The sequence below is a fragment of the Passer domesticus genome, chromosome 20 (assembly GCF_036417665.1).
Source record: "Passer domesticus isolate bPasDom1 chromosome 20, bPasDom1.hap1, whole genome shotgun sequence".
NCBI lineage: Eukaryota > Metazoa > Chordata > Aves > Passeriformes > Passeridae > Passer > Passer domesticus.
In genome coordinates, this window is record NC_087493.1 from 7,529,067 (window position 1) to 7,549,270 (window position 20,204).

General features: G+C 55.7%; 3 protein-coding genes across 10 annotated transcripts in view; 2 read left to right on the forward strand and 1 right to left on the reverse strand.

Moving 5' to 3' along the window:
- Nucleotides 1-127: 127 nt before the first annotated feature.
- NHERF1 (NHERF family PDZ scaffold protein 1) lies at nt 128-9,416 on the forward strand. The gene is made up of 6 exons (XM_064395376.1): nt 128-565; nt 6,077-6,238; nt 6,962-7,115; nt 7,651-7,691; nt 8,186-8,272; nt 8,378-9,416. Exons 1-6 carry the CDS (start codon nt 194-196, stop codon nt 8,528-8,530), a joined length of 969 nt encoding a protein of 322 aa, XP_064251446.1. The 5' UTR covers nt 128-193; the 3' UTR covers nt 8,531-9,416.
- Nucleotides 9,417-10,832: 1,416 nt separating this feature from the next.
- Nucleotides 10,833-15,196, reverse strand: NAT9 (N-acetyltransferase 9 (putative)). The gene is made up of 6 exons (XM_064395377.1): nt 14,874-15,196; nt 14,057-14,166; nt 12,977-13,111; nt 12,709-12,768; nt 12,440-12,534; nt 10,833-12,352 (listed from the first exon to the last, which is right to left on the reverse strand). Exons 1-6 carry the CDS (start codon nt 14,948-14,950, stop codon nt 12,206-12,208), a joined length of 624 nt encoding a protein of 207 aa, XP_064251447.1. The 5' UTR covers nt 14,951-15,196; the 3' UTR covers nt 10,833-12,205.
- A 284-nt stretch (nt 15,197-15,480) lies between these two features.
- Nucleotides 15,481-20,204, forward strand: part of TMEM104 (transmembrane protein 104) — a 43,651-nt gene continuing 38,927 nt past the window's right edge. Inside the window, exons 1-4 of one of the 8 annotated variants that reach the window (XM_064395372.1) lie at nt 15,542-15,558; nt 16,363-16,472; nt 16,634-16,757; nt 18,535-18,656. In XM_064395372.1, coding sequence (XP_064251442.1) covers nt 16,713-16,757; nt 18,535-18,656 — 167 coding nt within the window. In that variant the 5' untranslated portion in view covers nt 15,542-15,558; nt 16,363-16,472; nt 16,634-16,712. Of the gene's footprint in view, nt 15,559-15,760; nt 16,473-16,633; nt 16,758-18,534; nt 18,657-20,204 lie in introns of those variants that run through there. The other 7 variants (XM_064395368.1, XM_064395370.1, XM_064395369.1 and 4 more) reach the window with 7 other exon arrangements.

Here is a 20,204-nt window from a genome sequence, read left to right on the forward strand (position 1 = left end):
TCAACATTTGCATAGACACGCCCCGTTTCTGACCTTATTTGGCGGGCATCACCCCACCCCGCGCTGCGATTGGCGGCCGCCGGTCCCGCGCCCCGCCCCCCTATATAAGCCGTGCGGCGGGCGCGTTGCCGCGCAGTGCGCTGAGGGCGGGTGGCGGGACGGGCCCGCCGCTGCTCCCGCCGCCTCCCCCGCCATGAGCAGCGGCGCGGGCCCCGCCGCCCGGCTGTGCCGCCTGGAGCGCGGCCCGGACGGGTACGGCTTCCACCTGCACGGCGAGAAGGGCAAGCCGGGCCAGTTCATCCGCCTGGTGGAGGCGGGCTCGCCGGCCGAGCGGTCGGGGCTGCGCGCTGGCGACCGGCTGCTGGAGGTGGACGGCGAGAACGTGGAGCGGGAGAGCCATCAGCAGGTGGTGGAGCGGATCCGCGCCGCCGCCGGCACCGTCAGTCTCCTCGTCGTGGACTCGACGGCCGAGGAGCAGCCGCCGAAGCGCGGCGGGGCCGAGCCGGCGGGGGCCGGCGGGCAGGCGGCCCCGGTGCCGGCGGAGCCCGGCGGCGCCGAGCAGCGGGTGAGGAGCGGCCGGGGCTCGGAAGTTCCCGGGGCAGAGGGTGGTGTCCGAGGAGGAGGGGGTGCGACCTTCCAGTGCGACCGGCCGCCGCGCCTGCCCTGCGCCTTCTGTGTGGTTTCGGTCTCGATTCTTTCTTTTTTTTGCTTTGCTTTACAAACGGCTCCCCAGAAGCGCCGCGCCCGACTGCTCTGCCTTTTTTTATTTTAAATAAATAGAACAGAAATCCTGTGGCGGAGGGTGTTTTTGGTAGTCACTCCTGCAGGTGTTTGGCGGTCACTCCTGCTTTGAGTGTGCTCGGTCTCTGCTGTGGAGGGGAGACAGCAGAGCTCCTCCCGGGCTGGGGGCTTGATCCTGGCGGTCAGTCCCACGGATGCTTCCTAACTCAGGAATGTCGGCCTTAAGCACGCGTGGGAGTGAGCAGTTGCACAAACAAAGTGATGTAGAAAGGTGAGGAATTGAGAAACAGCTGACCTTTCATGCCCCAAGCGGTTCCTAAGAGACGCACGGGGCTCCGGGAGATAATACTGCTTTTTATTTACCCAGCAAAGATGTGTTTGTTGTCACAACAGACATGTGGATGGCTCCCTGGGCAGCAGCCTCCTGAGTTCCCGGTGTGAGGAGCCTTCTGGGGAAATCCTATGACCTGTTCCCAGAGAGGCTGGTGAGGTGGAGCCTTCCCAGTGTCGATGCTGAGTCCCAGGAGGACCTTGGTGCTTCACTGAGCTGCTGTCACATAGGCTTTTGCTGAGGATTAGGTGGGTTTGAGCTGTATCTCCTGCTGGACTTCAGCCTGTGCTTGTTCCCCTGGTTGGGCTGATCCACTGCAGGCACAGCTCTCATCCCTGCCTGGCTAAAACATCACTCCAGCACCTCCTTGATGGGCTTTTTTGGGTGGGAGCAGCTGTGTTCTGTCCCTGTGCTGTCTGTCTTGCTCGCTGTTCCCTGTATCATGCCATGTCCCTCACGTGTGGCCCCGTGCAGGGAGGACATGCTCTCCTGTATGTCACAGTGCCTGTGCTCTGCTCTCTGCTCCCAGACCTCTCCATAGGCTGGGAAAAATGAAAGGGATGTTCTTAATGCAGCTCGGGTGAGTCCCCTGCCAGGCTTGGGGGCTCAGGACGTGCAGTCCCCAAAGAGGATGGAGCCCTCTCGTGTTGTGGCACTGCTGCCTGCTCGCTGTGTTGGCTGGAGTGATGGAAAGAGGAAGCTGGAGATGCCCCACAAGATCTCTGGGAGACAGCCCCAGCTGGAGATCCCTCTTGGGCTTTGGGGGACAGTCTTGGCTGACGACTCCCCACAGTCTTGGGGAGCAGGGCACGGCTCATGCACGGTTTCTGCTGGCGGTTTCTCTGCTAGCGGTTTCTCTCCGCACTAGATCAGGAAGCAGGTAACATGGGGTGACATTGCCACAAGGCCCCAGACGGTTTCTCAACAGGTAGCAGCAGGAAATCTTGCGGCTGGGGGCAGGGCCCAGTGGAACAGTGGGTTTAGAGACATCTAACCCAGGCCAGGCACCCACCAGGCAGAGTGGGAAGATGCTGGGGGGATGCTGAGCCAAGCCAGAGGAGGGATTTCTGTGCAGTGAGGCAGCAGCACACTGGTGGCCTGTTTCTGGTCATGTGCTCCATCCCCCTGCAGCCCCATCCCATCACTGAGGGTTGGTAGGATCCCCTGGGATCACAGGGGAAGTGGGAGATTTGCACATGTCAGAGTTCTGTTTGCTTTATTGGGCTGGACTTGCCTTTATTTGTTTAACAAGCCTGGAGACGCTCAAGAGCTGGGAGAGCTGCTTGTGGTGAGCAGTGTTTGATGTCTCCCACCTTCCAGCAGAATCCATTCTCTCTCCAAACTGTGCTGGGTCCTGCATGATTGGCACTGCCAGGGAGCTCAGACACCCCACGGATCCCTGGGGCAGTTGTGGGAGACTCATCATGGGCTCCTTTTTCATTCTTATCAAACCCTGAGTGTGCAAATCCCCCTGATGGTGTGGTGGAGGTGTTGAGCCTCCCTGGCCCATGCACCCCTGTCTGCAGTGCTGAGCAGTGCAGTGGCAGTTTCACACCCCTCGGGTCAGCCCCCTTTCCTGGGGCCCTGTGCCCTGGGGGTGTCCCCCAGCCAAGAGCTGTGACAGTTTGTCTGCCTCCATCTTTATTTCCGGAGGCTTCAGCTGCTCGGGAGTGTCTTGAGAAAGTTTCATACAAACTGCACAGTGTTCCCAGGGCAGCGCCGGATGCTGCCAGTGAAGTGCACTGGTACCAGGGCAAGGCATTTGCTACCAGCCCCAGGCTTCCCTCTTACCAATTCAGTGTTAAATTAGAGCCCTCCCTGCCAGCAAGGCTCATCCCTCCTTGTAAAACCTGGGAGAGCCTCCCAGGCTGGGTTTCAGAGTGTAACAGGGAGCAGTTCCCCCGGCACTGGGAGTGTTGCGCTGGGGTAGCTAGAGTTTAATTAGGAAATGAATTAAATTTCCTCTCAAGGCAGCTGCATGAAAAGCAGCTCCAGTCAAACAGGACGTGACAGGGATGCTGCAAGGAGGCTGCTTTGCATCCCCTTTGTATGAAGCCCGAATGTGTGCGCCAGATTTTGGGACCCGTGTGAATTTGCTGGCTCAGGCGTCCTCAGAGCTCTTGTGTTTCTCTTTGAGTAACTGGGAATGTTGCTGCTGCCAGCAGGCTTGATGCTGCTTGTAGGGCTGCAGGGAATTTCCTGGGACTTGAGGCTTCAAAAGCTGTCCTGAAATTGCTGTTGAGTGGCTGGGAAATGGGGAGTGAGTCCTGACATGCTGTGCAGCTGGGGTCCCCACCATCCTGCTGCTGCCAGGTGACTGAAGGTGCTGCGGAGGAAGAAGCGTCTGGGTGTGCCCCAGATCCTGTGTCAGGGTAGGAGCAGCAGTGCAGGGCTGCAGAAATCCTCATCCCAAGCAGACAGAGACCTCTCTGCCTTCCCTGGGTGTACAGGAGAGGGGTGGCTGGCATGGGATGCCTCTGCAGGGGGCTGATTCCAGCTCCCCCCACTGCCCTCCCTGACTGAGGTTGTAATTGCTTCTAACAAGGCTCTGCCAGCTAATCCCAGCGTGGCAGGAGAGCTGCTGGCCTTGCAGGACAGGATGCAGCAGCTTAGAGAAATTAGGGGCATTTCCACTGCCCAGCTCCACAGCCGCGGGTCTCCTTGGGTTGTTGGCCCCAAACCCTCTTGCCTCACGTCGTTCAGCCCAAAGGGGACTTTGGGGCTGAAAGGATGCCCTGCCATGGGGTGCTCACCGCACGGATGGGCAGGGTACGGCTGCTGGAGGATCAGATGCGTTTGTTTTCCTCTCTGGATGGCAGAATGGTGGCTGCCCGCAGGGTTTCTGTGACTTGGGGAGGGCGCAGGCAGCCTGGCATGCTGGGCTGGAGGAGCTGCCAGCCGCTGCTGGGGGGATGCTGGGGGGCTGGCTCATGGCTTGGCCAGCTGCCCTGCCAGGATCAGCGCCTCCCTCAGCGCCGTGACCTGTCCCTGTGTCCTGAGACATCTGTCCACCCTGCAGGGCTTCCCCATCCCCCCAAACATTCATGGGACCAGCAACACAGAGAGCCCAGGCTGCCAGGGCTTTGTTGGTATGGGTGGGAGCAAAGCCCTCCCTCCCCCCCTCCTCCTCCTCGCCCGGGAGCGCTGCCAGCTCCGCTTGCTGGGTGCTCCCTGTGGCTTTGTCCTGAGCTATCGGCGTGGAGCGACCCCTCGGTGCTGCCAAGGGCAGCGTGGGTGCTCCAGAGCCTGAGCCAGGGCAGGGGTCTGGGGAGGTGCTACCTTCACCCAGCAGCTCCTTCTGTGGTTATTTGGGTATTGTCTGTCCCCACCGCTGCCTGGGATTTCTGCCGGGGTGGAGGATGCTGTCACACCCTGTGGCCCTGCTGCCTCTGGGCACAGGGTGGAAGGGGCGAAGTCGAGGGGGTCACAATCCTCCACCCAGCCAGGGAATCCACAGCTGGGCTGCTGCACTGGGCATGTGAAGCTGGCACACGTGGAGACTGAGTCCTGCATGCCAGTGCTGAGGCAGCTCAGGATCACCTTCACTCCTGGCAGATGTGCTGGGTGCTGCCTGCACCTCCCTGCCCAGGGCGTTGTCGAGTGGTGCTGGGGTGGTGGCTGGCCTTGACCATGGAGGAGGGTGTTGTGCAAGAGGATGGGGCTTTATCAGGGCTTTATTGCAGCGCTGGGCTTAGCAATTGTAAATGTGTCACCCCGGCCCGTGTGGGACCCTGTGCCACACCAGTGTGTCAGATATGGGGTGTCAGCATCCCAGCACCCAGCTGTTCCCTGCTGTGGGCAAAGGTGATCTCGTGGCAAGATGCAAGAGTGCTGTACAGGGGGTAAAGAGCACCCTGGTGCAGGTGTGGGAGGGCAAATTCCTGCAGTGCCTGTCCTCAGTGATGCTACCAACAGGGAAAAAATTATCTCAGGTGAAAGATTAAATACTAGCCCTCTTGGGGAGGAATATTCCAGCAGTTTGAGTGAGCCTTGGCTGCTGGGAGAGCCCAGCCAAAGCCCAGGTTCTGGTGCTCAAGGTGGGATCAAACCATTTTGTATGTAAATAGTAAAAGTGTTATTGGGTGCTAGGGTCAGAGCAGGTCTGGCAATGGGACATGCAGGTGTCTGGTTTGTGTCACCTGGTTCCTCTGATGCTTCCTGGACATCCACTCCCCGCTGGGTGAGTGAAGGCAGTTCCTGTGTGCCAGGCTCCTGGGGATGCTCCTGCTGCTCCCCCTGTGGAGGAGCTCAGAGGGCACCACGGGGGCCCAGTGAGTGCTGCCCCAGCAGGGTTCTCTGGCTCCAGGTGCTGGTGGGTCCACAGGTCAAGGTGAAACCAGGTGCAGATGAGCTGGGTGTTGCCTCCTGGGGAGGTGAACGTCCCAGTGGAGCTGGTTTCTGTTTTGCAATCCTGGAAGGTCGTGCTGAGGCATGGAGGTGCCTCAGCATTACAGCTGCTCCATCTGGGCTCCAGCTGCCTGCCCAGCCCTGTGTGCCCCTTCCCTGTGAGGATGGCTGTGGGGTGCTCTGGGATCTCCCTGAGCCCAGGGCTGGCTTTGCCCTGGAGAGGGGCACTGGGCAGGAGGGTGATGCAGGGGACCTGTGCCAGCACCTGAGAGCTCTCCAGCAGCCAAAGCTTCCCGAGTGGGATGGGGTGGAGTGGGGAGGTGCTTCCCAGACACCTGGGCTGTGTTTCCTCCTCCACCTTCATGGCAGTTGCAGTCCTGATCCCAAAAGGAAGAGCGTGGTCTGGGAACACACAAATAATAACAAGTTTCTTCAATGTTCCACTGCAATTAGTGTGCCTTGCACCTAATTAATTAATTAGAGCTGAGGATCACAGGGTGTTTGGCACCCTGCATCCTATCTTGAGGTGTCAGTGCCCACAGATGGCCACCTGAGGATGGTGTCCCTGATACTCCAGCAGCTCTCTGGGGTTCCTGGTGCTGTCCTTGGGTGTTGGGGGGTCCAGAGCAGTTCACCCACAGATTGTTCCCATTGCAGGAGGAGCTGAGACCTCGGCTGTGCCACATGAAGAAGGGCCCTGATGGCTATGGCTTCAACCTGCACAGTGACAAGAGCCGCCCAGGGCAGTACGTGCGTGCCGTCGACCCCGGCTCGCCGGCTGAGGCAGCAGGGCTGGCCCCCCAGGACCGCATCATCGAGGTGTGCTGGGCTGAGGGCAGGACTGAGGGGTCTCTCTGGCACTCCCTCACATCCTGGTGCCCGGGATGTGAGCCCAAGCTGCCCTTGGCCAGGAAGGCACGCACGCTGGTGACTCACGGCACAGCCGCCAACCTGCACCAGCCTGCCGGTCCCCACCCACGGGTGCAGCACTGTGGAGGGCTGGGACTGAGCTTCAATTAGCTGTCTGGGGGTTAATTAGCAGTGGCCGTGTCCCTGGGGATCCCCTGGGGTGGTGCAGGCTGGGGACAAGGTGCACGATGGTCACAAGTGCTGCTGTCAGGTGTGACCGGGGTGGGGATGAGCTCAGGTTTTGCCATGTGGGATGATGATCTGCAAGAGCAAGGGCCAGCTGAGCCCCAGCCCTGCTGCTCACCAGGGTGTGGGGCTGCTGCCTCTTCTGGGGTTAACCTTGTAGGGTTTATGGAGACCGTGGCTTGGCATTTGGGTTTTGTGCCAGCCCCGGGTCCATGTGCTGCTGGGAGTTCCCTGCCAGCTTTGCCCATTCAACCCCATGCCAATTACTCAGAGGAAAATCTGCTTTTAATGAGGTTTTTCTGGCTTCACTGCTAATCCCTGCAAGGCTGTGAATGCCTGTGGGGTGTACTGGGATTATGGCTGGTACCAAGGCTGGTACCTGAGCCCTCCATGGTGCTTCCGAGGGATGGATGTCCCCTGGCTGCAGTGGTGATGTGGTACCTGCAGGTGAATGGTGTGTGCATGGAGGGCAAGCAGCACAGTGATGTGGTGGCAGCCATCAAGGCGAGTGGTGACGAGACCAGGCTGCTGGTGGTGGACGTCCTCACAGATGAGTTCTTCAAGAAGTGCAAGGTGGTGCCCTCGGAGCAGCACCTGACAGGTGGGCTGGGGACTGTGCTGCTGGGAGGGGTTTGTGACACCTCTGGTGGCTCTGTGTCACCGTCTCACCAAACCTAAGGGTGCTGAGCCCTGGGAGGTGGCCTTATCACCTTGGGGCCATGCAGAGTCACCTGGCTTTGGTGTCTCCCTGCTTGGCTGAGGGCCCCCCTGACATGGGCAGGTTTATGGCCCTGGGTTGCACTTTGGCTGGGTTTATGGCTTGGGGAGCAAACAGGCATCAGCTGCCCTTTGCTCTCCTCTGCTGTCACAGTGGTCCCCAGGAGGATGGGGAAGGGGTCTCACTGGGTTTCACATCATGGCTGCCATCGTGGGGATGGGGCTGGCAGCATTCCCTGTGCCACGGGGCTGGCTGCAGTGGGTGGTTAAAAAATTCAATTCAAAATTAAAAAATTCATTGGCCAGACCTTGGGCAGTGTTGTGTGAGCATTGGCCTTGTACAGCCTTGGCTTGCCCTCCACTGGCAAGGGGACAAAGCAAACACATCCTCACCCAGTGCTTGTGTCCTTATCCCACAGGTCCCTTGCCAGAACCAGTAGCCAATGGTGAAATAGGGAAGGTAAGAGCCTTGTCTTGATTTTAATTCCATCTATGCCCATCTCCAGTCAGGGACCCTCCTGTTCATGTCCCCTCTGCCCATGGGTGGGTAATGCCACCAGATGCCACAGTGGTCTCAGCCTGCCACACAAGAGCTCGTGCCACTGGGAAGGGAACTGGTGTCCTCCAGGAAGGGGGATGCTGAGTGTCATGGAGGTGGCTGTTTTCCTGCTCTCTTTTGCCATCCGATGCTCCAGGAGCCCTCGTGCTGGAGTAGGGAAGTAGCACCCAGCCCTGCAGCCACCCTCCTGCTAAAGCCAGGGCACTCAGGCCGGGGTTTAATCCTTCCCCGCCCTGATGGGCAGCGCTGGAGGTATTTACGTGCCTGCAGCTTGCAGGGGATTACTGCGGGAAGGACGGATTTCGTGGCCCCCCTGGGTGGGCCTTGCAGCTCTGGAGGCTGTTCTGCAGCCCCAGGGCTGGAGCTCACACTCCCCCAATGCTGCCCTCCCTCAGGAGAACGGCGGAGAGCCGCGCTCCCCCTCGGTGTCCGAGCGTCCGTCCAGCCCCGCGGCCCCCGGCTCCGGCGAGCCCCACGGCGAGGTAGGGCTGGGACTACTGGGGGGAGGCAGGGCTGGGCTGAGCCCCCGCCACGGGGGACACAGCAGGGCTGACAGCACCTCTCACCCCTCCCGATGTCACGCACAGGAGGGTGACAAGCGCCACTCAGCACCTGGCTCCCTCCTGGACCTGGACATCCCGCTGGCCGTGGCCAAGGAGCGGGCGCACCAGAAGCGCACCAGCAAGAGGGCACCCCAGATGGACTGGAGCAAGAAAAATGAACTATTCAGCAACCTGTGAAGGCCCTGGGGTGGGCTGGGTGTCTTCTAGCCCCTGCCCAGCCCCAGAGCCACCTCTCCTGCACTCCTCTCCTCCCTGCCACGGGCTTCTGGTAGAGATGTGGGGCTGCTCCCTGCCACCCTGACCCAAGTGCTGGGCTTCGGTGGCCAGTGAGCATCCCTGCAGAGGAGTTCTGGGCTGGGGGTGCTGGGGGTGCCCCCTCCCAAAAGCTCATCCCCAGGGTGCTCCTCCAGCCCTGCCCTGAAGCCCTGCACACCCTGGTAGGCACAAGCAGGGGTTTGGGAGGGATCAAGGATTTGGGGTGGCCTGATGCCCAACACTCCTGGCCCCACTGTTCCCTGTTTTTTCCCCCACCCTAAACCTCTATTTGATATCCCCCCAAATTACCCTTTAACTGCAAAACCTGAGGCTTTTAGTGTCTTCTCCCAAACCCCACCTGCCCAGCCACTGACCACAGCCAGGGTATTTGACCCTGGCCTGGCAAGCTCCGTCCACAATGACCCTGTCCCTTTGCCTCTTCAGCTGCGAGGAGGGGTATGGGTGCCCAGCACTGGGGAGTGCTCAGCACTCTGCCCTGGGGCAAATTTTGGGAGAGGAGAGGGCGTCTGGAGCCAGCACAGCAAGCAATAATAGTCTCCTTTGCTACTGCACACTCCTGGAGACGGAGCCAATCAGGGTTTGAATTCAACACTGTTTAATTTAATAGCTTCTCACAGACCTCTTGTTTTATTCTGAAATGAGTGTTTTTCCAATCACTTTTTTTTTACCTGTATTTTGTGGAAATTCTTCCTGTGGATGTTTTGTTTCCATGTGCTGCAATCGGGTGTCGTTGTACTGTTGAGCTCAAGAGAAATTCTGTTTACTGGAATAAACCTTTCTGACTTCACGAGTCTGGTTTAAGGCTAAATCCTTCCAGAGCCTGGGGGTGGGGTGCAGAGGCCTTGCTGTGGCCCTCTGGGGCTTGAGGGAAAAACACTGGGGGACACTGGGCCTGGTTTGGGTACCCCTCAGCAGTGATGGGGACAGGTGGAGGGGGCTGGGGAGGCACCGGCTGCTCCCAGTGGGGGCTAATGCCTTGGGGTGATTAATGAGCTTTAATCCCCTAGGGAGTTGGGGGGGAGGGTGAGGAGGGTGATGCAAAGCTGTAATCTGGGTCTGCTGGCCAGGCTGGAGGGCAGTAGCTCTGTTTGGGGCAGCCCAAATGTGCCCCCAGCCCCTACAGGGGTTTTAGGGATAAGACAGGGGGGATCAGGGAGGAGAGGGGTGCTTGTCCCTTTGAATGAATGGATGCAGCCTTGGCTGGCTCAGTGGGGCCAGACTGGAGGCACAGTAGGACAAGGCAGGGCTGTGCCTGGCCTCTGTCTGCTATCTTTGCTTCCCCCCCTTCTGCACACTCTTGTTTTGTGCTCCAGATTTGCCAAGAAGTTTTCCACCTGAGCACACGAATATTCACAGATCTTTGCACTTCAAGTGACACCCAGGGGACAAAGTGCCACCAGATTTCTGGGGGATGTGCAGGCTGTCACTTCCTCCTGGAAGCTGGGGGAGCCCATTCCAACTCATCTCATCCTCCAAAGACGTGTCCTCTGAGGGAAGGTGAGCCCCTGTCCCCTGTTTTCCCATCCTCATGCCATTGGGGCAGGAGGACAGCCACGGGGTGGGGCAGGAGCAGGGGCAGCCAGTGAGTCCCAGCAGCATCTTTTGCTTCTTGGCCTGCTCAGAGCAGCTGGGCACTGGTTCCCTGTGGGAGCCCTGACTGAGCCCTGCCAGGACTCTTCCCCCCAGCCTTTGGGGTGGGCTGAGCTGGGCCATGCCCAGCTTAGTTGGGTTGCCAGGGAAAGGCTGTTCCCTGTTCCCAGCCGCCTGCGGAGCCGGGGCCTGGGATGCCAAGCAGGGCCCTCACTGGCTCCAGAGCAACCAGCTGGGCACAGGAGCTGCCACAGGAGCTCACCCTGCCCCTGCCAGCAGAAATTATTTTTCCCACATTGGTCGGGTTTTAGGGGGAGCAAATCCCAGCCCAGCTACATCTCTGCTGCCGGTTTGGCCTTGCTCCTCGGGCAGAGGGATGAGACACTTCACAGAAGGAGCACCAGAGCCAGCAGAGCACCCAACAGGTTCTGCAGATCTTGTGCTGGAGGACAGAATCCATTTCTGCCTGCAGCAGGTGATGAGGAGCAGGAGGATTAGTAGCCCTTGTCATGGTAATCCCAGCGGGAAGTAGAGCAGCTCTTCACTTTATTACCTCACAAAGCTTTCACTACAACTAAATCCACGCTAAATACTTGTTTAAAATGCCATGATGCACTGTTCCCACACTTGGCTTTAATATTAGTCACGGGAATAATGCATTTAAATTAGATAAAATTGGAAAACTAAAGCCCCCAGGCCCTAAAAATACAGGCACAGCAACACTAAAAATTCCACAGACTGCCACTCTCCAAAACATCCCTCGGCAAATCTGAAAGTTATTACCTGATCTTCTACCACTGAAACAGATAATTTGTGGTCTAGGATTTGCCACTACAGCTGCTATTACAGCATGAAAACACACAGGAGCTTCAGTTATCCTTCTCACCTTCTGCCCTCTCCTCTCAGCAGCTTCCCTGCTGTGGACAGTGTGTGTAGGGCAGCACAGCTCAGGCTGAGTAATGGAAGTGTGTCCACTGGGAGTCAGGCAAGTGCCTCTTGTTCATCCACGGATCTCAGATCTACTGCAGCAGAGGCTGGATAACTCCTGCCCTAAATATATCTGCCCCCCAGTAAGAGATATTTCCCCACATTCATCTTTATCTCAGTGGAGAGCAGCAAATGGACCCTCCAGGCTCAGCAGAGCGAGTCCTGAGCTGGTGAAAGAAGGGAGCTGTCTTCTTTCAGTGCATTCTCCTCCTTGCTTTCATCAAAGCAGCCAAGGAAAATGAAGTGCAACATCACTGCTGGCCTGAGGTTTTCAGATCTGGAGCACAGCCCTGAAGCTGAAGGGGGCTTGTCTCAGAAACCTCCTGCAGCTCTCAGCCCCCTCAGTGGTGGGGCTCAGCTCTAGCCTTGATCAGCCAATATCAACAATTTCCATCATAGTTAACTTGTGCTTTGTTTGTGCTCACCCACATCTGAGCTTCTCCCTGCCAGGACCCAGCAGTGTCCCTCCACAACCTACCAGACCCCAGGAAACTGGGTTTAAAGAGTCTCTGCTGTCCTTTACAACTTCTAAACCACTTTTTGAGCTGCCAAAGAAAGCAGCTTAGCCCCACGTAGTGCTCAGGAACCTCAGATCTTTGTGATTTTTTTTTTATTTATTCAAGAGTAAAAAAGAATGAGCTGCCAGTATATGAAACCTCCTCGCTGATGAATCTGGATTTAAGAGCAGTGGGAGAAGTTTCTGCTTGTCCAGGAATCAACTGCTGGTGATTTTAAGCTCTGTTGGAACAGCAAATAAAAGAGTAATTCCTAGCCAAATCTGTGAGTTAGTGGCTGTTCCCCAGGTTCAAATTTCAGGCAGTAATCCTGGCTGGTGGAGCAAAGTGCAAAGTTGACAAGATGACAAAGCAGCTGAAGAACAGTTCAGCTGTTGGAGAACAGAACAATTCCAGTGCTGGCTCTCTGGTGTCCTCCACACCCAGACCTTGCAACAAAGTCCAACTTCTCCCTGGAAACCCAGCTGGTGTCTGGAGGTGTCTGTCAGGTGTCCAGCACCCCAGCTGGCTGCTTCAGTTCAGCGTAACTCTTCTCCTCCACGTGGTTTGTCTGCTCCAGGAGCCACTGTCTCTCCTGCTCACTGACATCCAGCCTCAGCGTCACCTCCTGGAAAATGCTGTTCACAGCAACCTGCAGCACACACAGGGAAAGCAGCTCAGTCCCAGCCACAGGGCAAATGCTGCTCACGTTCTCTGGGGACATGGGCTGGTACTGCACCTCCTTAAAGTGAAGCTTTTTGAACATGCAGATACTGGCTTCATTTTCCTGACCAATCTTAGCCTCAAACTTGGTGATCCCCAGTTTTCTCACTCCTGCAGGAGGAATCAGAGAGAGAGGCACTTTTATCACATGCCACATCTATAAAAGCACAGGACTCCAGCTGTGGGGCAGACGCATCCCTTAGGACCCTGCTGTATCACAGGGAATTGTGTGCTCCCAGATCTCAGCCCCCACACTCCCGTTCCTGTGCACAGAGCCACCCTCACCGTAGGCCATCATCAGCAGAGTTGCCTCCTTGCCAAACCCTCTGCCACGGCAGCTGGGCTCTGAAAGAGACAGCACAGGGTCAGCACCAGTTAGGGGAGACAAACCAGCCACACCAGCCACTTCTGAGAAGAGGCTGTGAGCTGGACACACCATGGACTGATCAGGGCTGAACAGCCATGGTAAACACGAGAACAAAAAGCTGATCAACATCCCTCTGCAGCACAAAGCCTCAGCGACAGAGCCCCAGGCTATGAAGCAGAACTTGACCTGCAATCATGATTTCAATCTCGCCCAGGGTGGGGTCCTCGGCGTTGGTGAGGAAGAGATTCACATCCCCAACCATGGAGCTCTCCTCCTCCTGCCCCGGCCAGCGCTCCGAGTCCAGCACGATGAAGGTGCACTCTGGGCAAAACAAGAACGTGGCAGCATCTTCAGAGCGTGCTGGTAATTATCCATAAATTACCAAAGAATTGAATTAAAGGTGCGTAATGGACAGGGGAATAACAGTTTCCATGTGTTAACAGCAAGGAAGGGTTAATAATTTGGCTTCCCACACCAGGTGTGCCTGTTCCCACCTGCAGAAATGAAAGAAATACTTGGAAAAACCTGTTGTGAGGGTGACACAGACACCAAGACTAGAGACAGCCTGTGGAAGAAGTGTGAAAACTTCCTTCCCATGTTTGAAGTCTCCTTGCCTTGTCTTACTCAGCAGCAAGTTGGGGCAAAGAATTGTTTTGGTGCACAAGAGGCTGAGTGATTCACCTGGTCCATCTTATTGCTGCTCTGAGTAAGGTTTTTTTAATGCCACCTAAGACAAATGCTCCAGACTGAGGTCTTTGCCAGCTTCAGTATTTTCCAGCTCACTAAATTTATACCAGGCTTTTATGGGCAGTGATTCATTACCTGTAGGAGAGTCAGGGAACCAATTCAGTCAACATACCTCAACCAGGTGGTCATAAAATCATCCAATTTATCAAGGAGAAATACAGCCTCCTTCTACCTTTTTGCAACGATGAGACCTGGGGAGTGTTGCCTGTGCAGAAGTGATGCTTAATGACTTTTAGCTCAGCACAAAATGCTGTGGGAAATGCATCACTACAGTCTCTAGAAAACTGCATAAAAAAGACACAGACAGCTCGAGGAAGTGGATATTCCCCACTTCCCTGAACATATAGGAGCTGTAATGAGAAAAGCACCTCAAGATGCTGTTGTATAAAGTGTCACATCCCCTCTGGTTTACAGGAACTCGCTCGCAGGGCACTCCCAGCTCACTGTGGGTCTTTCCCAGCATGGAAAGGACGCGCTCAGCACTGCCCCCCTCCCTCAGGCAGCATCCCAGGTGCTCACTGTCAGCGTCCTCCCTCCAGCTGCGCTGCATTTCGTACTCCTGCTCCAGGCTGAGGGGCTCCGAGGCCGTCAGGCGCTGCAGCTCCTCCGACTGCATCCACTCGTGGTACCTGGCGATGCACCCCGGGTCACGGCCCCGGCAGGACCCACCTGAGCGGGATCCACCTCAAGGGATCCACCTCACGGGATCCACCTGGCCGGGATCCACCTCAAGGGATCCACCTCAAGGGATCCACCTCAAGGGACCCACCTGGGTGGGATCCACCTCACAGGATCCACCTGGGCGGGATCCACCTCACGGGATCCCTCCCGTGCTCCAGGGTCAGCCCATCACACAGCAGCTCTGGGAACACCCGCCCGGCTTTTGCGGCTTCTTAAACTTAAAATGTATCCACAAGCCTCAGTCCCTTATGGAACACAGCGCTCTCTGGGAATTTAGGAATTTTTTCCCGTCCTGTGGTTTTGTCTGGAGTGCCCAATGCCCTCCTGGTGTTTCTGAGTTCTGGTGCATTTCACCCCGAGCAGCACCTCCGGGATCCTGACAGAACACCAGCGCTGTTTGCGCCGATTTCCTTCACAAACTCCCGCCCTCATTTATCCAACACCCCCCGGCTCCACACGCCGCAGCTCTGCTGTTCCCCCGCCACCGGGGCCAGGCCTCAGCGGCCAGAGGAGCCGCGGCTCCCTCACAGCGCGGTGCTCCCAGCAGGGCTGCACAGAGCTCGGGAGGGCAGGGCCCCTCACGGGCTGACTCCCGGGAGCGGGCCTGCCGCCGTGACCGCAGCAAAACGGCGCCCCGGAGGGCACGGGCACCTACCGCGGCACGTGCGCAGCCGTGTAGGGCACCAGCGTCACCTTCTTGCCCCGCAGCACCATGTCCTGGTTAACCCTCATGGCCGCGGCTCTGAGGGAGAGAGCCAGCACCGCACTCCGGGCCGCCGGTGAGGGGGCAACGCGGCCTGGCGGCTTTCGGGAGCGAGGGGCGGCTCTCACGGGGCGGCTCGCAGCAATGCGGCCGCGTTAACAGGCCCGAATCCCGGCCCCGCCATCCCGACGGGACCCCCGGGACGGGGACGGGAACCGGGACCCTGCCGGCCCTCCACGCATGCGCACCGACCCCGGCCGCCTTCCCGGTGCGAACGGTGTGGCGTCATCGCTCCGCCCCGCGACCCCGCCCCTTTCATGCCTCGCCCATGCCCCGCCTCTTTCTCGTCCCCGCTCCTCCCGTGGCCCAATCACTGTCAGTGCCGTCCCCCTGTCCCCGCCCCTAACCACGCCCCTTCGCGGCCCGGCCACGCCCCTCTCTGCCCCACCCCGTTTTCCGTGCCACGCTCCCTTCTGGGCAGCGCCCATCGTGCCCCGCCCCGTCCCCTCCCCTGCCCCGCCCCCTGCCCTTACCCAATCACGGTCGCGGAAGGCCCGGCCGCGGTCGGGCGGCGCGTGCGCCGTGGGTGCCCCCGCGCGGCCGGGGGCGGGGCCGCCGGCGCGAGCCGCGGGCGCTGGTGAGGGCCGGGGCCCGGGCGGGACGCGGCCCTCACGGGGCTGGGGGCGGCCCCGGCGGGGACAGCGTGCGGGCAGGGCTGGGGAGGGGCTCGGCGGGCGGGGGGAGGCCTGGGGAGGGTCCCGGTGTGGGGGCGTGCGGCGGGGCGGCGGGAGCCGGGCCTGGGGAGGGCGCCCCGGGGTGAGGGGGCGGGCAGCGTTCCGTGTGGGGTGCAGGCCGGGGGGCTCCGCTGGCCGGGTGTCCCGCAGTGTCCCTTCCCTTCCTGCCTGCTCTGGGTTTGCCAAGCTCGCCTTCGGTTTTTGAGGTGATGTTTGATCTCTCCTTCTGAGGCCGGTCCGGTTGTGGCCTCAGTGAGTTATGCTGCCTGATTCTCTCCTGGCGTTCATTGTGGGTGTACAAGCTCATAACTGTTTTTTTAGCTTGTGCTGATGGTTTGGCCCAGCCCATGTGGCTGAGTAGGAGCACATGTAGAAGTGTGAAGCCCTTACTTCAGTCGTGGCTAATCATTGACACTGAAACTTTACAGAAGGCTTCAGCTCCTCCATACACATCTAGTTTTTTTGAAACAATGTGAAGCTTCCCAAATATTTCTGCTTTGGAAATGTAGATACGTGAAAAGCATCTTGGTGTGTCTTTAATAGGTAAAATATTTTAATTTGTCTACTTATTTCTGTACGTGAATTTAGGAGGAGAGACTTCAGGCTGGTTTTTTGGTTTGTAGGAGGCACGTGTTTGCAAGGAGTAGCAGCTGCATGAGAAGCAGCAGTTTGAGATCATCCTCAAGGCAGTAACTTTTCCTGTTGAGGTTTCAGTTGTCTGGAACAGCCCCTCTGGCTGTTTGGAGAGGATGAAGTTTGGTCATCACATGCTGTGACAGAGCAGGGCCTTTTGGTTGATTTTAAACCAGTTTAACAGGTATGAAAGCTTCTCACACAAGTGCTGGTGAGTGGGGTCTGTCTGCAGGGCAAGATCCTGCTGAGATCTGTTCAAACACCATAAAACCAATGTGCCACAGCTAACTTGTGACTTCTTCCTTTTTCCAGCCAAGATAACACAGTACTGTGATGTTTCCCTAGGTTAAAGGTGACAGAAGTTGAAAAGACCCTCCCAAAATACCCTCCTGGCTTTGCTCTGGGGCTCCCCTCCACCTCCAGGATGGCAGGTGGCATCACTGACACTGGAGAGCTTTACTCTCCCTACGTAAGTTCCACTGCTTGGGGGTTTGCTCACGAGTTTTTTTTCCCAAATCTTCTTTCCTCAGCGTTGAGTTTGCAAATCCTACTTCCTCATGGACATAACCTCAGCGTTTCAAGAGGTTGTGGGGGGTCAAATGGTGGTTAAAGATGCTTGATGTTTGTAGTTATATGGGGTTTTTTTACATCACAGGTCACTTTTTATAAGGTAAAGGGATGATGTGTGCTTGAAGTATAGATCTAAAAGTGCTAGAAAGAGCTTCATGTCCCACACCAGCTCTCTATCCTTCTTATATTTTGTTAATGTTTTCTGTACTTGGAAGAGAGAGGGGGGACTTGGATATTGAAACTATCCCACTTTCTTCCCTTTTGTTGCTTTATGTAAACATTTTCCCCTGAATTTCTCAAAGTTTACTTAGCTGCAGCTGTTGCAGTAATTTGTTTTATACCACTTCAGTGGAAGTGAGTAATTGAGAGGTTTCTTCCCTGTAATGTGGTGTCCTGTGCAACTGCAGAGCCAATTACTGCTTTCCTATATTACTGGAAATACTGGTTTTCATAGCCACAAGCCTTCACAAAATGTCAGCTTTTAAAAACAGCACTTTGTAAACACCTCTTTTTTTTTTTTGAAGTGAACTCAGTAAATTTAGAACCAGCCCTGAAATCTGTGTGCTGGATTTTAAATGCTTTAAAATTTTCATCTCCATGTTAGTGATTAAATGTAGGAGAAGTGGATATTAGGCTGCAGAAATAGGTCACAAAAATGGAGAAGTAAGACAGTAACTGGGATGTCTGGACCCTCAAGGATTAGTGTCACCTGCTCTGATGTTGTTGTGCTGGTGCTGCATGAATTTCCTGGAGTCATCTCAAGGGCTGAGGCTCTCCTCTTTCCCTGAGGATGCCTAACCCAGCTGAACATTGCAGGCACCATTCTCATTTCTGCTTGACCAAAGGAAAATCATCGTTCTGGGATGCTCAGCACAAGATGAATTTGCTGTGCTTATGAAGTGAAGTGCTCTCAGGTCACTGGGGAATCATTCTCCTGATGTTAATTGCTCCACACCCAGAAAAGTCTGCTCATACACAGCTCTTTACTGGCTTTCCTCTGGAGGGACTGTGGCCTATATTAAAAAAAACCCACTAAAGCCCAACAACTTTGGCAGTTTTTGATCTTTAATTGAGTTAAATTCTTAGCCTGGGGGGTCCTGTCCATGTGCACAGTTCTGTTTTGTCTTTGGACACTGGAAAAGCTCATTGCCAGAGAAAATAAAATCCTTTCCCTTCAGGAAGTAACATCCCTTCTTCACAATGTGCTCAGCTTTTTAATGGTAAAATGGCAAGCAGGCTTTGAAGTAAAATTCTGTTTGGATATTTCCTGCTTTACTGAGAATAAAAGGTCCTGAAAGGTACATAGCCATAAGTACTTGTGTTCAGGTCAGAAAAAAAGGAGAGACCCCAACCCACAGCACAGACCTTCTGGTAGAAGGCAGTGATTGAAAACAAACAAAAAATATTCATGCACTTTATAACTTTACAAGCTAGAGAGAAAAAAATCATTTAAAATAATTAGAAAAATAGAGGGGACTCTGTGTTTCTCCAGTAATGTGCTGACACCCACATTGTCCTCCTTGGATTTCAGTCCCTTCCTCCAGGTACTTCTCACATGGACTGTTTCCCACCCTGCTGGCTCAGGGATTGCCCTCTCCAGTTAAATCAGGGTGTATGTGAGGTGTTTTGGGTGGTTCCTGGCACACTCTGATGCTGGATCATGTGGCTGATTGCAGGTTGGCCTGGTGTACATGTTCAACCTCATTGTTGGAACAGGAGCCCTGACCATGCCCAAGGCCTTTGCCACAGCGGGGTGGCTCGTCAGCCTCGTCCTCCTGATGTTCCTGGGGTTTATGAGGTAGGAGATGTGTGTGTGTGTGTCTTTAGGGGACTGGGCAGTTCAGCTGGGTGAGGACAGTGTAAAGACTTCCACTGTTTTCCTGTGTACTCTGCTCCTTGAGTGTTGGTTTCTGCAGTGGTGTTGCCTGTGGACCTGGTTTGGAAGGATGCACTTCCTGACTCTCAGGTACATCCCATTTCCTGACTGATGGGAAGGACTTCTCCTTCAGTCCAGAGTGTTCTGGAACCTTTGTCCCTGCTACCTTTTTGTCATTGTCCTCACTGTGGATGCATTCCATGCTCACCTCTGTCAGTTCCCCAAACACCAGCCAGGTCGCAGGTGGCACAGGGTCAGGCCTTTGCTTTGTGACTTGCAGATGTGTAAGGGTTCTCTTGGCTGCTGGCAAAGCTCTCATGGCTGAAAGAGTGTCAGGAACACAAATTCCTGTATAGCCAGGCCTGTCTTAGCCCCTCCAGACCTTTGCTGCTCAAGACTCTGGAGATTACAGAATCACAAAATAATGAGGTTGGAAGAGACCTCTAAGATCATCGAGTCCAACCTATGCCCCAACACCTCAACTAGACTACAGCACCAAGTGCCATGTCCAGTCTTTTTTAAACACATCTAGAGATGGTGATTCCACCACCTCCCTGGGAAGAGCATTCCAGTACTTTATTATTCTTTTGATGAAAAATTTTTTCCTAATATCCAACCTATATCTTCCCTGACGTAGCTGAGACTGTGTCCTCTGGTTCTGTCAGTGCTGCCCGGTGGAAGAGACTGAGATGGTCTCGTGTTTGTCACACTGGCTCACTGTGAGCCCCTGCCCAGGTACCTCCCTGCTGGAGCAGCAGGTGGAGCTGAAGGCCGTGGATACAGCACTGATGTCCAAGGTGTTACTGCTACAATTGCCATCTTCTGGTGGGCTGGGAATCCCTGCTTCCTTCTTGCTTGGTTTTAAGATAAAATAAAACAAAATTCCCTCCTGCCATTTGTACAGATGGATTTTTGAAGTACCAGCTTTTTCAGTAAGCAGTTCTGCCAGCCTGAATGTGCCCTTGGTTTGGAGGCAGAGCTTTTGGGATCTGTTCTGTGCTGCTGTGCAGAGAGACTGAATGGCCAAATGCTTGTGACTGCACCACCTCAGAGCTGGGTGCTGCAAAGGCTTGGTAAAATGATATCTGGGGTTACCAGTAACTGGGAGTTTTAGGAGCAATTCCTTTTAGCTGTGTTAGTTTAAAAGTATAAACTCAACATATGGAATTCAGCACCAGCAGACAATCCTTCAAGGTCAGCAGGAGAGCACAAACCTCCAAATCTGTTTACCAGAACTGCATTAAGCTCAGAAGACACAGCTCAAAGTGCTGCATGCCTTGGGAGCTCTGTTGCTTTTGTTCTGGTACTTGTGACCTCCTCATGCCCACTGGGCACCTTTGGCCCAGGAAAAGCCTGGGAGGAAATTGCTACACAGGCCTCAGCACTTCCTTTTATTTTTGCAAAACTCATCTCTTACTTGAACTCAGTAGGCAAGTCCAGTTCCTGAAGCAGTGAGAAACCGCTTTAAAG